The 17962-nt window shown below is 39.6% G+C and overlaps 1 protein-coding gene across 2 annotated transcripts in view; it reads right to left on the bottom strand.

Moving 5' to 3' along the window:
• Positions 1–2076: 2076 nt before the first annotated feature.
• cygb2 (cytoglobin 2) overlaps positions 2077–17962 on the bottom strand; it is a 101386-nt gene continuing 85500 nt past the window's right edge. For both annotated transcript variants that reach the window (XM_034188890.1, XM_034188889.1), the window contains 2 exons: positions 6284–6515; positions 2077–2420 (listed from right to left, as the gene is read on the bottom strand). In XM_034188890.1, coding sequence (XP_034044781.1) covers positions 2256–2420; positions 6284–6515 — 397 coding nt within the window. In that variant the 3' untranslated portion in view covers positions 2077–2255. The remainder of the gene's footprint in view (positions 2421–6283; positions 6516–17962) is intronic.

Here is a 17962-nt window from a genome sequence, read left to right as displayed (position 1 = left end):
CCAGAAACATCAAATAAGACATACAAGGTGATGCGTTAAAGGGGTCATATTGTGCAAAATGAGTTCACAGTTGAATATAGTGTTGGTGTTATGTTGACCTTCCTCAGAGTCCCATAATTCTATAATTTAATTTAATTAGCTTATAATACGCCAAATCACAGCAAAAGCTGTCTCAAGGTGCCTTACATAAAACAATTCAACATAAAATTTAAATAATTAAAAATGAATTAAAAAAATTAAAATACATGATTAAAAACAAAAGTAAAAGAATAAAACATAAAAAAAACTATTCATAAGAAAGAGAATAAAAATAGGTTTTCAGTCTTGACTTAAAAATGTCCACGGATTCCGACTGCCTCACGGTCACAGGAAGACTGTTCCACAGGGTGGGTGCACGATGCGAAAAGGCTCTTTGAACCGCTGACTTCTTCTTCACCCTGGGAACACAGAGAAGTCCCGCATCCCCTGACCGCAAAGCCCTGGCCGGCACGTAAAGTTCTATCTTTGTAAATGTAGAAATGACCTCACTACAAGAAAAATGTAGACCTGAACCGGCTTGTTTTAGACTTCTGTGACATATGTCACAGGAGGCCATATCTGAATTAAGTCTGTCTGCGCTCTGTGAGACATGCCCACATGCTGATAAGGACAGATGCAAAATGGGTATCATTTTTAAAAAAAAACATCATCTCAGTGTCTGTGGAGTATTTTTTTTTTATATTTTTGTACAAACTTTAATATGCATTTTTGACCTGTGTGTCAGTGGTACAGCAGGACACTGTAATTACAAGTGTAATCGTAACTGTGTTTGTTGGTGTGGACAAAATAACCCAGAAAACAAATGTGTAAGCAGGCGTTTATCAAACTTGTGAGGAATAATTTAAGTGATCCTAAATTTATATCACTCAGCTAATCATTAGTCATTACATGGTATAAGTGATGTCATTATGACATCGCTAAATCATCAGGAAATGTTGCCACTATAGTCCAAAAAACACATTTCCTTGGTATCTGCAGTCAACAGGGCTAGATTACTAGATAACAGTGCCTACTGGTCTCACATCTATCACTCCTCCTATATCATGAAATGACGATTGCACTCATATAATGTGGTATTTTGTGTGCACACAAATGCAAAAACCCTCCAATGCCTTTATTAAAGTGTCTGTCACACTATGACGGATTGAGGAAATGTATTACTAAGGCATATGAAATTCTGATATCCATTTGTGTCCATTTTTGTTCTATACAACTCCTTCCTGGTTGTTGCACATTTGTTTAGCTTTTTGTCCTGTACTTGTTTGTGACCTCTGTGATACTCATGTATTCATATTCTGTGGTTGTCCAATGCTTCAGACAGGGCTTCTGATTGGCCAAAGCACAGCTGTTCATTTAGCTAAGGTCAGATTTAACTGAAGAAGAACACAGTGAGTCTGTGTGCTTTTTTTATCTGGACGTCAGAGTGCACCCAGGTGCCGACAGAGAAAGTAGATTGTTTGCTGTCCTCGCTGTTGCAGCCGCACTGGGCGCCGACACAGTGAGAAGATGCTGTCAGCACATGAACGTAGTGAGAATGTATGACATGTTGATCCAGAGTGAGATGTTTTCTAGCCACATTTGCGTTCAGACCTCGGTGATTCCCGGTCAAATCCGGATCCCCCCAGCATGTGTATCTCATGAAACTGGTAAAATTGTTCTGCTGAATGTGGCTATTTGTGTTGCCAGTGGATACATGATGCAATCTGTCCATCAGAGCCCCAAATCCACCAGAGACTGACTAATTAAGCGATATTTGTCACCAGACAAATTATTTCAATCCGTTACTATTATTACTGTAATTATTTTACTCAATCTGTCATAGTGTGACAACACCGTAAGACATGTGGTGACTGTCGTTAGCTTGCCAAAAATGTGCATAATAAGACCCCTTTAAATGCAAAATGGAAATAGCAATGGCAGTGCGTTTGGAATAAATGGCAGACGCCTGTGCAGTTAGCATTAGTGGTGATATCAGAGAGTTGGATATGTAATGGTATGTTTAAGTGATCGGAGAGAAACGCATCGCAGAAACACCACTGAAGAACGTTGGCACCAAAATCCCCCCTACCCCGCAACTCACACCCCAAAACACCCCCTACAACACAGAATTTCATGGATTACTACGTTAATCTGACGTTATCTGTGAAAATATCATCACGGCATTCCCCTCCTTTTACAATTAACAGTATGACACACCAAGTCTGCGCGTTAATTATTCACACCGCCGAGCTGGAGACCTGGAGCCAGCCCACCTCCGTGTAGGCCCCTGTCACGTGCCAGTACACCGCCCCCATCAGCTTGGTCCAAACCACCTGCACCTCTTCCGGAAAGAATTCTGGGAAATCTTCAGAAAAAACCTCTAGCATGACGCCGCTCAGGATCTGGAAAGCAGAAAACAGGATTATCTCAGCCCATCCCTGGGAAAAAGAGGGAGAAGCTAAGCGAGATCATCAGTGGGTGGAAGACACAGTCGTGTGCACATTAGATAAGCCGAGTGCTATTTTAAAATATAGATGGTTTCAATTTCAGCTATAATTATATTTTATTTGTCCACAAATCAATCAATCAATCAATCAATTTTTTTTATATTGCGCCAAATCACAACAAACAGTTGCCCCAAGGCGTTTTATATTGTAAGGCAAGGCCATACAATAATTATGTAAAACCCCAAAGGTCAGAACGACCTCCTGTGAGCAAGCACTTGGCTACAGTGGGAAGGAAAAACTCCCTTTTAACAGGAAGAAACCTCCAGCAGAACCAGGCTCAGGGAGGGGCAGTCTTCTGCTGGGACTGGTTGGGGCTGAGGGAGAGAACCAGGAAAAAGACATGCTGTGGAGGGGAGCAGAGATCGATCACTAATGATTAAATGCAGAGTGGTGCATTTAAGAAAATTGGCCAGATTTCTAGAAATGAGAGCTGCTCCATCCAAAGTGGGATGGATGCCGTCTCTCCTAACAAGACCAGGTTTTCCCCAGAAGCTTTGCCAATTATCTATGAAGCCCACCTCATTTTTGGACACCACTCAGACAGCCAGCAATTCAAGGAGAACATGCGGCTAAACATGTCACTCCCGGTCCGATTGGGGAGGGGCCCAGAGAAAACTACAGAGTCCGACATTGTTTTGCAAAGTTACACACCGATTTAATGTTAATTTTAGTGACCTCCGATTGGCGTAACCGGGTGTCATTACTGCCGACGTGAATTACAATCTTACCAAATTTACGCTTAGCCTTAGCCAGCAATTTCAAATTTCCTTCAATGTCGCCTGCTCTGGCCCCCGGAAGACAATTGACTATGGTTGCTGGTGTCGCTAACTTCACATTTCGCAAAAGAGAGTCGCCAATAACCAGAGTTTGATCCTCGGCGGGTGTGTCGCCGAGTGGGGAAAAACGGTTAGAGATGTGAACGGGTTGGCGGTGTACACGGGGCTTCTGTTTAGGGCTACGCTTCCTCCTCACAGTCACCCAGTCGGCCTGCTTTCCCGGCTGCTCGGGATCTGCCAGGGGGTAACTAACGGCGGCTAAGCTACCTTGGTCCGCACCGACTACAGGGGCCTGGCTAGCTGTAGAATTTTCCACGGTGCGGAGCCGAGTCTCCAATTCGCCCAGCCTGGCCTCCAAAGCTACGAATAAGCTACACTTATTACAAGTACCATTACTGCTAAAGGAGGCATACTGCTAAAGGAGGCAGAGGAATAACTAAACATTTCACACCCAGAGCAGAAAAGTGCGGGAGAGACAGGAGAAGCCGCCATGCTAAATCGGCTAAGAGCTAGTAGCTACGCTAAGCTAGCGGATTCCTAAAAACACGCAAAGTGAATAATGTGTAAATAATTTAGAGGTGATTCAGCAGAAGGAGTGCTTTAAATCGTAATCTAGATAACTAGATCAATCTAACTGATCAATCTAACTGCGCAGATTAAACAGCTAACAGATACAGAAAAACACCGCTGTGCTCCGGAACAGGAAGTGATACAATACCACAGTGAGAGCCAACCACCAGTAGAGGCAAGCAAATGCATTTTAATATGTCATAAATAGAATGAAAAAAGAAAAAACTTTTGAGAGCTATACTGGAGGAAATATAAGGATTATGATGCTGATTATGTTCAAATGTTAGACCCGTAATGTTAGACCCGTAATGTAAATGGGTAAAGCAGTGCATCATGGGGAAGACTGGCGTGACCTTGGCGAGACAAATGGAGCCCGGACATGCCTCTCAAAGTTACCAAATAAGTTAAAGGTAACAGCTAATCTTGGTTGAGGTGTTTTAGTCACACATCCATTTTGTGGAATGGGCGGTGGTTTTCACAATGGCTGCCTTTGGTGCCGGTGTGGCAGACCAAATGGTCCCCCTCAAAATCACTCACCTCGTTTCTGCTTCAAACTCAACTCCAGTCATCATCTCAGCAACAGATATCTGAAGCTTTTGTACAACAATCATTTCCACATAAATTCAGCATTATTTCATCATAAAAGGCGCTAAATGCGATCAGAGCACCGCGGCTAAATGAGCTGCTAGCTGATGCCTTCACTGTGCGTCAGACATTTCAAAGCGTCATGGAATTTCACCTTGTTTCTACTTAAAACAGCTTTGTTTCTGCTTAAAACTGACTTTAAAATGATTTACAACCTAAATTCCAGTGAAATTGGGATGTTGTGTAAAATGTAAATAAAAACAGAATACAATGATTTGCAAATTCTCTTCAGCATGTATTCAGTTGTATACACCACAAAGACAAGATATTTAATGTTCAAACTGATAAACTTTATTTTGTGCAAATATTTGCTCATTTTGAAATGGTTGTCTGTAACACATTTCAAAAAAGCTGGGACAGTGGTATGTTTACCACTGTGTTACATCACCTTTCTTTCTAACAACACTCAATAAGTGTTTGGGAACTAAGGATATTAACTGTTGAAGCGTTGTAGGTGGAATTCTTTCCCATTCTTGCTTGATGTATGACTTCAGTTGTTCAACAGTCCAGGGTTTTTGTTGTCGTATTGTGCGCTTCATAATGCGCCACATTTTCAATGGGCGACAGGTCTGGACTGCAGGCAGGCCAGTCTAGTACCTGCACTCTTTTACTACGAAGCCACGCTGTTGTAACACGTGCAGAATGTGGCTTGGCATTGTCTTGCTGAAATAAGCACAGACGATTCCTGAAAAAGATGTTGCTTGGAAGGCAGCATGTGTTGCCCCAAAACCTGTATGTACCTTTCAACATTGATGGTGGCATCACAGATGTGTATGTTGTCCATGCCATGGGCACTAATACACCCCCATACCATCACAGATGCTGGTTTTTGAACTTTGCGCTGGTACAATCTGGATGGTCTTTTTCCTCTTTTGTCCAGAGGACACGACTTCCATGATTTCCAAAAACAATTTGAAATGTGGACTCATCAGACCACAGCACAATTTTCCACTTTGCATTTGTCCATTTCAAATGAGCTCGGGCTCAGAGAAGGCGACGGCGTTTCTGGATGTTGTTGATGTATGGCTTTCGCTTTGCATGGTACAGTTTTAACTTGCACTTGTAGATGTAGTGACAAACTGTGTTAACTGACAATGGTTTTCTGAAGTGTTCCTGAGCCCACGCGGAAAGATCCTTTACACCATTATGTTGGTTTTTAATGCAGTGCGGCATTCAATTTTGGTTTTCAGCCTTGCCGCTTACGTGTAGAAAGTTCTCCAGATTCTCTGAATCTTCTGATTATATTATGGACTGTAGATGATGGAATCCCTGAATTCCTTGCAATTGAATGTTGAGAAACATTGTTCTTAAACTGCTGGACTATTTTTTCATGTAGTTGTTCACAAATTGTGATCCTCGCCCCATCTTTGCTTGTAAACGGCTGAGCCTTTTGGGGATACTCCTTTTACACCCAATCATGACACTCACCTGTTACCAAACAGGTATTTTTTGAGCATTCATCAACTTTCCCAATCTTTTGTTGCCCTGTCCCAACTCTTTTGAAACATGTTGCAGGCCTTCATTTCAAAATGAGCAAATATTTACACAAAAACAATAAAGTTTATCAGTTTGAACATTAAATATCTTGTCTTTGTGGTGTATTAAGTTGAATATAAGTTGAAGAGGATTTGCAAATCATTGTATTCTGTTTTTATTTACATTTTACACAACGTCCCAACTTCATTGGAATTGGGGTTGTAGAAGTAATTACAAATATCATTTTGTGGTAATGTTCTGAGCCATACCAATGCTTTTCTCCTGCATTACCTTGAAGTACACAGGTTCCACCTTGTGTTTGAGTGCGTGGGCTTTTCCCACCACGGCCAGCACCGATGACACCTTCTCTGGGTCGTGAAGGTTCTCCACCACAGAGTTGAGGGCGTTCATCACTCTGCCGGCGTGGTGCCGAAGCTGGCTGCTTCTCTCCATCTCCGCAGGATCCTCCATGTCCCGGAACTGGCTGAAGTACTGTTTAGCCGATGGGAAGTTCACAAAGAACCTGGAGACGAAACAAAACATGAGTATAGAGTACAATGACAAATGGATGTTTTTCTTTTACCTAGTTGGCCATTCTTTATATAATCTATATCTTCAATTTTACTGTTATGATACTTCTGAAGCTTGTTCCTTAGTTTGAGTTATCACCACATACTTTACTTTTTCAGCTCACCTTAATAATGAAAGAAAAACTAGTTTCACTTTATCTCCGCAGGCCCGCAACCCACACCTTCATTACTCCAAACCAAACCACAGTACACACAGTACACACTCTACTTTATATCATCCGGTTCCTTTCAGCAAGATAGTCTTGCACTCTGTGGCTCAAACTGGCAAGATATCCAACTATTTACTTTGTTTACAAAAGTGAAAGGTGAACCACAGAATTCTAAAGCAATAAACCACAGTGAAGCAATTTTGGTACAAATGCTCATTAGCTTGTAGAATGAACCTATTATCTGCCATCTAATACGTGCCATTAGAAGCACTGAAAGATTCTTTGAGTCACTGGTGCAAAGTACAGCGATGTGCAAATGGAGGCACACTGGAATTTTGTTAGAAACGTACCGGAAAGTATTCACAGCGCTTCACTTTTTTCTGCATTTTGACCCTGATCAAAATTTGACATACCCGTTCTTAGTAGAGTGTGTTGCCTCCTTTGACATCAATGACAGCTTGGAGTCTTTTGTGGTTGTTGTGCACGAGGCTCTCTGATGGTGAAGCTGCCACTGAATATGTCTTGAACTTTATTTACATCAATTATGAAGAAATACAAACGGTATGGCACTTTATGGTAAATCTGTGTGGAGTAGACAGTTCTCAAAAACTGAGTGACTGTGAAAGAAGGAGAAGAGTGAGGAAAGCCACCAAGACACTCAGACAACCCAGAAGAAGTTATAGGCTTATGTGGCTGTGATTGGAGAAATTGTGCACAGTGCATGTTTTGCATTTTGTATCCCCAGTTATACAGCTTCATGATGAAGCGGTGTAGAGGAGGATTTAATTAAGAAGAAGACCTGAAAGTTCAGCTACATGCCAGAAGGTACATCTGAGATGCAAGCCTCAATTTAATGTTTTGGTGAAAGAAAATCCCTTGGCTGGCCAGACTGCGTTTGAGGGATATTCGCCATGGTCAGGCACATCAAATCCTGCCAGCATGTCCAGCTTGTGCCGTACGTGCACTCCCACTGGATCCCGTTCAGGAAGAGCATGTCATGTAAAATGTCTGTTACACGCATCCATCATGTGATCCATCAAGTGGATTCATCTTTCCATTTGTTTATTTCATTGTAATTTCTGTTATACAGAACCAAAGCTGTCAGATGATCACGGTTCACGTACGCGCACCGACGCGATCTGAACGTTAATGAGACACCATCCCTTTCTCCTCAAAATCACATATCTAATGGCCCAAATGAAGGTCAAGGACAAAACGATTGGCCACACCTTCCATATCTAGCCATGTTCATATTCGTATCTATAGCTATGAGAAGTTTCATAAATATTTTGTGACAGAATGATTGACAGACGAACAGACAGACCCCCAGTGTGATTGCTCCTGTGATGTGTTGCAGTGGGGGCTAGAGGTGGGCGGATCGATCCTAATATCGATGATACCGATACCAACGCTGGTGTTGATACTGAATGATCCTCGTGTAAAAAAACGATACTCAAGCTTTTTTTCTCTCCCACATGCACTGACTGCTGCGCACGCAGATTCATCAAAGTCTACTCTCTGTCTGTAAGGGCAGCGCTGCGCTGTGTCACACAACACGGAGCAGCGCACCCTTGTATTGTGCTTTGTCAGCCCTCTACCTCAGGAGATTTTGTTTTAACTTGTGTTGAGTGATATTTTTTAAACAAAAATGTTGATTGTGATAATAAAGTATTTTGTTGTCACGTACAATGTTTGGCAAAATTCTATCCTAGGTCTTTTGGATCCTTTGCATCTATGAAGCTTAAATATGAAAAAGTATTGGTATCGGTATTGATATCGGTGCTACTGGGCCTGTATTTACTTGGTACCGGATCAATTTCAAAATTCCCGGTATCGCCCACCTCTAGTGGGGGCTAAAAGAAACTCGTACCAATAAACTGGAAAAAGCATATGATTGATTTGATTTTTGATATTGATTTCTTCAAAATGTTTGAGAACTCTCAAGAGCTTTACTTTTGTGCCAAAAATGTGCTGCTTCCAGTAAATATGGGTTGGCATCATCTTGACATTAATTCCATTGATGGCACAATTACATCCAAATGAAAGCCTAATTAGTAAAACTTCACAGCAGCATTCAGTCCACTATTTTGTGGCTGTGGAGATGATACAACACAAGCACAACAAATTTATCATCGATGTTCTCACAAACAAGATGCAACTACACCACCACAACAGTACCTCATCCACCACCTGTGACTGCTGTAACAAACCAAAGGACTTCGTCTTCTTTCGGCTGCTCCCGTTAGGTGTCGCCACAGCAGATTAATTGTTTCCATCTCACTCTGTCCTCTGTATCTTCTTCTGTCTCACCAACCACCTGCATGTCCTCCCTCAGCACATCCATGAACCACCTCTTTGGCCTCCCTCTTCTCTTCCTGCCTGGTGGTTCCAACCTCTGCATCCTTCTCCCTATATACCCTGTGTCCCTCCTCTGCACATTTCCAAACCATCTCAATCTCGCCTCTCTGACTTTGTCTCTAAACTGTCCCACCTGAGGTGTCCCTCTGATATCTTCATTCCTAATCCTGTCTGTTCTCATCACTCCCAAAGAGAATCACATCTTCAGCTCTGCCTCCTGTCGTTTTGTTAGTGCCATCGTCTGTAAGCCGTACAAACCAAAGGATGCCACAACAACAACAAAAATCAGTGTTTGCGAAACTGATTTGTTAATCCAGACACACACTTCAGTGTTGTCAACAATAATACTTTTCAAAAGACATGGATTTACACCAGACTGTGTCACGTTAAAATAAATAGAAAAAAGTAGTAGGTTAATACAGATCACATCAGAGTGCTGTATAAGCTGCTATATATCAAAATAAGCAATTAAAAAAATTAGGATGACTGCATATATTAAAATGAGAACAAATTTCAAAGAACAAAAATAAATTTTCAATTTTCCTCAGACTTTGAAATGTAACATTTGACAAAACAGCGTGGGAGGATCAGAGAGATCACAAAGGCGGATATGAGCTACAAGAGAGCCTGAAATGTCAGACACTCCTTTAGCATTTAGACACTGGTGCACTTCAAATTTAAAAGCAGTTTGTGTTCTGAGTTTGACTGGCAGCCTCTGAAACAGGACTAATGTCATCTCTCATCTTGGTTTTTGTTCAAATTCTGGCAGCAGAGTTCTGAATAAATGGTAGTGTGTCTGTGTGAGGGAATGTGAAGCATCGTTGTAAAGTCCTTTGAGCATCTGCATCAGACTGAAAAGCGCTATAGAAATAAGGTCCAATTATTGTCTAAAATCTACATTACAAAAGATAGAAACAAGTTTACAATCACCAAGAAAAAGGTTGATTTTTTTCTTAAATGCTAATTTCCAAATAAAAGCTTTCTCCTTGTTCAGCAGTATTTTAGATCAGTGTAATGGGGAGCTTGATGTCACATTTCTATCTGATACCATATTTTGAACTTATTATAAAATTAAAGATGTTTTTCCTCATTTATTTTTAATGGCCTTTCTCAGACCACCTGCATTACCTTTGTGACCATCAGGGGGCCATGAAGCACCTCAAGATTTCAAATGATTTCTCTGTGATGGATCACACAATCATCTAGTGATAAAGTTAAATCATTCTAACCATGTCTTGCTCTAGCAGGACCTACAATTATCTTAGACATCACTGACTTCAAAAGTAAAAAACAAAACAAACAAAAAACATTTCCTGTTTTCTGTTTCTTCATCTAGTTTTTCGAATTCTTGCAATATCAGATATTACTGACATGGTCAGGCATGGCATGGACATCTATCTGCATGTCATCACTATAACAGTGAGAGTCAACCCATGGCTAATTTTGATCAACTCAAGAGGTGCTACAAAACGAGAGAACAGTAGTAGACCTAGAACACAACTTTGAGGCACCCCAGACTTTACTGTGAAACATTCAGATGCAAAAAAACACACTGCAACTGACCCAATGTGCAAGATCTCAGCCATGACAGCACCTAACCAGAAATGTTAAAATAATGTTTTGCTCTATCAGCTGTGTCAAAGGCCACACTTACATCCAGTCACAGCAACACCAAACATGGAACCTGCATAAACAGCCAGAAAGAAATCATTCCTCACTTTGCAGTCTCCAAATGATGTGCCCTAAACACCAACTGCAAACACACAACATCATTCTTGTACAAATGTACATGTTGCCTAGAGATAGATGAAATGAAAGCTTTGCTGTGGGTCTGTAATTACACATCACCTCCATGTCTGGATTAGTTTCCTTTAATCAGGGGTTTACAATAGCAGATGTCAAAGAGCTGGAAAAACTCCAGTTTGCAAAGGTGTGTTTATTATGCCAAGACTTGATCTAATCTAGTTGGTACTGGGTCTATGTTGCATGCTGTGGACCTGCTTTCAATTATTAATTGATGGAGTTCAGTGACAGATATTAATCTAAACTGACTCATACCATCAGGATTGACTATGGAACTATGGGATTATTTATATCTTTAAATTTGTTGTTGATGAATTGTGTAAATTCTTCACATTTTTCTGGGTAGGCTTGGTAGTAGATCTGAAATACATATGGGTTTTGTAGTGTCCCAATTGTAGGGAAGAAGATACTGGAGTTTAGCCCTGAAAATTGTGCTCAAAGGTAGAACAGTATAGCTCATGATCAAAAATGATCACATCAGACAAAGTGACATTTTCAACATTTAACCATCATGGCAAAACCAATTTTAGTATGTAGTATTTCCATTTTGATGTGTAGCCACAGTGACATGCTGAATAAGGTCTAACTTTCAAGTAAATGCACAAAGTCCAGAGCCTTACCCCTCAATCACATTAGCTGTCAGAGACAGGGGCAAAGCAACGAGCTGCCATTTGTTTTCAATCAGAGTGGGTATTTTACCATGCCAAGTAAAACAAGTCGTTGCTATGCCTGCAGCTAGATGGGGCCAAACTAGACGATAAGTCTATTTTATGAAAACACTGAGTGAAGCAACACGGCAATTACCAATCCAAGTGAAGGCAGTGTTATGGCAGCGTGATATTTGTTGGCTGGTTGCTCAAAACAGGATCCAACATGGCGGAATGCACCCCCAGACAGCTGCATATTTGTATATGTGTAATAATACATTTAGAGAGGTGTTTGGTGATGGTGATGCATTTGCAGGAGAATGAAGACCCAAGTCTTTGGAGTCCTAGTGCTTCCTGTTTTATTGTGTCAGTGCGCCCAGAAAGTATTCACAGCACTTCACTTTTTCCACATTTTGTTCTGTTACAGCCTTATTACAAAATAGATTATATTAATTGTTTCCCTCAAAATTCTACTCACAACACCCCATAATGACAACATGGATTTTTTTTTTTAAATTTTGACAAATTTATTAAAAAGAAAAATTAAATTCACATCCTTTGCTCAATACTTTGTTGATGAACCTTTGGCAGCAATTACAGCCTGATGATGTGCTGTGAAGCACTGTGAATACTTTCCAAATGCATTGTAGTTGTTGGACTTGGGCTCATATAAGTCTAGTACTAAAGATTGAGTACTAAAGACATAGTCTCAAACACTGGATGGCTTTGTCTCACACCTAAACCTACTTTCGGGCATCTTATATGCTACTCTGGAACCACCACTAAATCCAAACAGCCCAACTATCAATCCCACTGATGTCCTTTGTCGGGGTCTTATTGGCATAAGATCACTGTCCTCAAAATCACTGTTGATTAATGATCTAATTATGGATCACCACTTATATATGATTAGGTTATGTGAAACCTAGCTTAAAGCTAGATCTGTCCTCCTCTTAAATGAGGTCTGCCCACCGGTGTACACATTTAGTCATGTCCCTCGTGATGCAAAGCAAGGTGGTGGTGTTGCTCTTATTTTATAAATCTAGGTTTAGTTTATTAGCTGTTGGGGGTCATAAATATAATTAATTTGAACATCTGATTCTCTGCTCTGCCCATGATGCTATGTACTGCCAAGGTCACAAGAATAATAATCAGTCATATTACTTTGTCGCTGTATATAGGCCCCTTGGACCATACTCTGAATTCTTAGATGATTTTAGTGAGTTTATCTCAAACTTGTCAACTACTGCAGATAACATTCTGATTATTGGTGACTTCAACATTCATATAAATAAGCCTTCTGATCCACTTTGCAAATCATTTATGGAAATTATGGATGTATTAGGATTCCAGTAATACATTCAGGATTCGATACCATTAGTGGAAATACCCTGGATTTGATCCAACTTTGTTGTGATTTGGTGCTATATATAAATTAAATAAATTGAAATCGAGCATCATTTGCATTGTCAGAAAATGTCAGTTACATGTTGGCCATGAAGTATGTCTCTGGACATGATCCAGCACACAGATACCTCAGCATTGAGGATCCCAGTCATTTGTGCATGGTAACATCTGGGTACTTGTAGTCCTAACAGCTTCAATCATGTTTGAACATCTTTAAACAGGCTGTTCTGAGTGAGTACAGATTGAAACTTGTTAGACTGTGCTCCATCGGGGTAACAATTTGAAGCCAAAGGCGGGTTTGTTGCAGTTCTGGTACTTTTGTTTTCTGACAGATTGCCAGGTCTGCACTTTATAAGCCAGCCTGTTAGGAGGTAAGCCAGATTAAGCAATTTCATCCAGTTTTTGCACTTTTTTTGGATCGTGGGCAATCATAGAACACTGTAAAAAAAAAAAAAAAAATCCATTGTTTTTATGAAAAAATTCAGGCAGCTGTGTTTACCAAGGGAACGCTATAAAAATTACAGGGAATATGTAAATGGTTTTGCGTAAAATGTGTAAATTTTACAGTTTAAACCTGTAATTTACAATAACACAAAAACCCCACAACATTTTAAAACTGTAATTTTAATGGTCCTTTCCTGTTTAATTATGCTGTTATTAAAACAAATTTCTTTCTGTAATATTTACACATACAGTAAGTCCCTCCGGCTGCTCCCTTGTTTTCAAATCAGGGTCGCTACAGTGGATCCAGGGTGGGTCTCCATGTTGATTTGGCACGTTCTATGCTGTATGCCCTTCCTGACGCAACGTCACATTACATGGAGAAATGTGGCACGGGTGGGGTTTGAACCGGGAACTTTCTGCACTGAGACCAATGCTCTAACCACTTGCCACCACCGCTGATATCTGTCGTTATCTTATTAATTAGTAATTATTTCAATGCAAAATAAACCCGTTCTTTATTTTTGCATGTTAATAATTACAATGCAAATATATGGAACACATAAGCTTTTGTGTATTTAGAAGATAAAGAAGGATCACATTATGTTTAAATATCCTCAAAATGTAGTTTAAACACACGTCACCTCTTTTTCCAAACCCTAAATTTATAATATTTTACTGTATTTGTGAAAATTCTTATCTGTAATGTCTAAACAATAGTAAAATTCAAATTAACAGAAAAAAAACAACATTATTTTAAGTGTTGTGTTGTAATTTTAACTGTCGCTAAGGTGGGTCTCCATGTTGATTTGGCATGTTCTATGCTGTATGCCCTTCCTGACGCAACGTCACATTACATGGAGAAATGTGGCACGGGTGGGGTTTGAACCGGGAACTTTCTGCACTGAGACCAGTGCTCTAACCACTTGCCACCACCGCTGATATACTGTCGCTATCTTATTAATTAGTAATTATTTCAATGCAAAATAAACCCGTTCTTTATTTTTGCATGTTAATAATTACAATGCAAATATATGGAACACATAAGCTTTTGTGTATTTAGAAGATAAAGAAGGATCACATTATGTTTAAATATCCTCAAAATGTAGTTTAAACCACGTCACCTCTTTTTCCAAACCCTAAATTTATAATATTTACTGTATTTGTGAAAATTCTTATCTGTAATGTCTAAACAATAGTAAAATTCAAATTAACAGAAAAAAAAACATATTTTAAGTGTCGTGTTGTAATTTTAACTGTCGCTAAGGTGGGTCTCCATGTTGATTTGGCATGTTCTATGCTGTATGCCCTTCCTGACGCAACGTCACATTACATGGAGAAATGTGGCACGGGTGGGGTTTGAACCGGGAACTTTCTGCACTGAGACCAGTGCTCTAACCACTTGCCACCACGCTGATATCTGTCGCTATCTTATTAATTAGTAATTATTTCAATGCAAAATAAACCCGTTCTTTTATTTTGCATGTTAATAATTACAATGCAAATATATGGAACAGATAAGCTTTTGTCTATTTAGAAGATAAAGAAGGATCTCATTATGTTTAAATATCCTCAAAATGTAGTTTAAACACACGTCACCCTTTTTCCAAACCCTAAATTTACACTATTTTACTGTATTTGTGAAAATTCTTATCTGTAATGTCCTAAACAATAGAAAATTCAAATTAACAGAAAAAAAACATTATTTTAAGTGTTGTGTTGTAATTTTAACTGTATGTATAGTTTTTGGTATTACAATTTTTCTGTGTTTAATCTACAGTCGTTTGTAAATTCTACAATGGTACATGATTATTTTAACATATTTGAACTGTAGATTTGCAGTTCAGCTGCATGCCACATTTTACAAATTATTGCTGTCAGTTAAACACTACTCCACTGTTTTTCTTTTGTAGTTTATTTTATGTTATGATTTTACAGGATTTTGCTGTTAATTTCTCATACTTTTTTTTACAGTGTAGAACAGCGCCCTTTGGAATAGGAGTGTTGCATGCATAAAATAGAACCTGTGAGTAATTACTCGTGGCACACAAGCAGCTAACGCTGCGCCACAGCTGCACAGCATCTCTCCACAGGCGGTGCACAATGTATGTTAGTGAACAAGGACATAATGTGATGTGGATATGTCATTCTCTGTTCTCACACTGACAGGCCGATGCGATCCAGAAACAGAATGCCTTCATTCCAGGAACAGTCTGCCTCTGTCGAACATTATCTGTAGAATGAGTAGTTAACGTGCTTAATTCTGATGCTCTGTTTAGATTTAATGTTATTCTTGCTTGTGTACAGAAAAACAGTTTAATGATGCTACTAATGATGATACTTACTGCCAAATATAACCACCACAGCGTGTTCCTGCAAATGGATACATTTATAAATTAAGACTTTCTATTTTTTTTGTTTTTTGTTTTTTTTTGCATCCTTGTAATCCATTTGTATTAACGAACTCTGCATGGGGTGCAATGAAGTCACTACAGGCTCTCTTCCGAGCTGTGCATCTAATCAGGTCACCCGATCCAATCAATAACAACACAATCTGCACGAGTCTGTTCCGTGTCAGCGATTCAGAGAGCAGCGAAATGAAATGTACATCCCACAACAATTTGCTCAACTGCTTGACCAGTTGTTATGGTACATTGTGGTCATTTGTATGGTGGGCAAAACACCACTGATATAATCTCATTCATTCTATATAAAGGCCCGGTCCCACTGGGGAAAGGATTAATTGTGCATGAATTGAGTATAGAAATTTCGAGCGTTCATTGTCGTCCGCAACAAAATTGGCCAGGAATGACAAATTGTCAGTATGAATTACGAATCTATTAATAATGTATAGTGAATATATGACGAACAATCACGGATGTATGACGCATGTATTGAGGAAACGGATCGGACACATTGCGATTATCACGGAAGTATCACGGATGTATTGAGAATGCATTGCGCATGTGTTGTGGAAACAGCGGTTGTATTGCACATGCGCATCATATGCATTGTGGTCATAAAAGAAGTGCACTCGGGCCTTTCGGCATCACTATTCACACCAACACCACAGCCTCTGGAGCAATTGCTGCACTTGGACAAGTTGATTGGTATGTTGTTAGACGGCAGCAACTGTCACACTACATCTTTGGGGATCCATAACTACATCTGTACGTCTCCACAGCTGGACTGGCAATGACTGGCAAGTATGTGGATTTCTGCCACATTTGTATAATACTTTGGGTTTATGTGATGTGTTTGTTATGCAGTCGCAAACTGTCAGCAAATCAGATGCAAAGCAGATGTAATACAAAAGCTTTATTCGTGGCCAATGTGTCTGCATTCACTACAACTTATTTTAGGTTGTGATGTGGATGTGATAAGCACGCTATATATGCATTTTACACACTGTCCCAGTCCGCGACCAAGCCGCATACCCCGTCAGTTGCGGATATCAGCGGATAACAGCGGCTATACAGTGCATAGATCGAGTATGTAAGGCAGATGTCATCCGCAACCAAAATTTTGTGCAGCTCAAAAATCCTGACAACGGAAAAACGTGCCTCTGCGGATACTTGCGGACGTTTAGCGAATATAAATCAAGTCTGTGTGCAATTCATGCGTAAATCTTCCTAAACGCCAGTGGCTCCGGGCCTTAACCAGCAATTTGGGTGGTGTTCACTTCAGTGAATCTGTTATTTTTCTGTTTGTTTGTTCATACTGGTGGGTTTACAATCTGCATGTTGATTCTTTTCGACTCATTTAGTCACTCATTTACTGTAATTTCCTGCTCCCTGAAAACTTAATGTAGCTCTTCATTTGCCTTTCTTTCCTTGTTCCATAAAGAGCTGCCGTGACTCTATTAGTGGAGCAGATAACTGCAAATATCAGACAGGCTGCTGAAATTGTAATAAAAGCTTTAAAGCTGTCATATGTGTGTGTGTATATATATATATATATATATATATATATATATATATATATATATATATATATATATATATATATATATATATATATACACACCTACACAGTGCACCTGGAAAGTATTCACAGCATTGCTCTTTTCCACATTTGTTATGCTACAACCTTATTCCAAAATGGAGTAAATTCATTTATCCCTTCAACATTCTACTCATGACATTCCATAATGACAACATGAAGTTTTTTTTAATTTTGCAAATTTATTAAAAAGAAAAAAATTAAGAAATCACATGTAAGTAAGTATTCACACCTCTGCTTTGCTCAATACATGATGCACCTTTGGTAGCAGTTACAGCCTCAACTCTTCTTGAATATGATGCCACAAGCTTGGTGCACCTATCTTTGGGCAGTTTTGCCCATTCCTCTTTGCAGCACCTCTCAATGCAACAAGAGGTCCTTTTCCCACAATCATTCACTTTAGACGGGTGGCCAGCTCTAAGAAGATTCCTGGTGGATCCGAACTTCTACAACCCCAATTCCAATGAAGTTCGGACTTTGTGTAAAATGTAAATAAAAACAGAATACAATGATTTGCAAATCATCTTCAGCCTATATTCAATTGAATATACCACAAAGACAAGATATTTAATG

The sequence above is a fragment of the Thalassophryne amazonica genome, chromosome 15, assembly GCF_902500255.1.
Source record: "Thalassophryne amazonica chromosome 15, fThaAma1.1, whole genome shotgun sequence".
NCBI classification, from domain to species: Eukaryota; Metazoa; Chordata; class Actinopteri; order Batrachoidiformes; family Batrachoididae; genus Thalassophryne; species Thalassophryne amazonica.
Note: the sequence above shows the minus strand (reverse complement) of the source record. Positions and strands in the feature narration are given on the sequence as shown.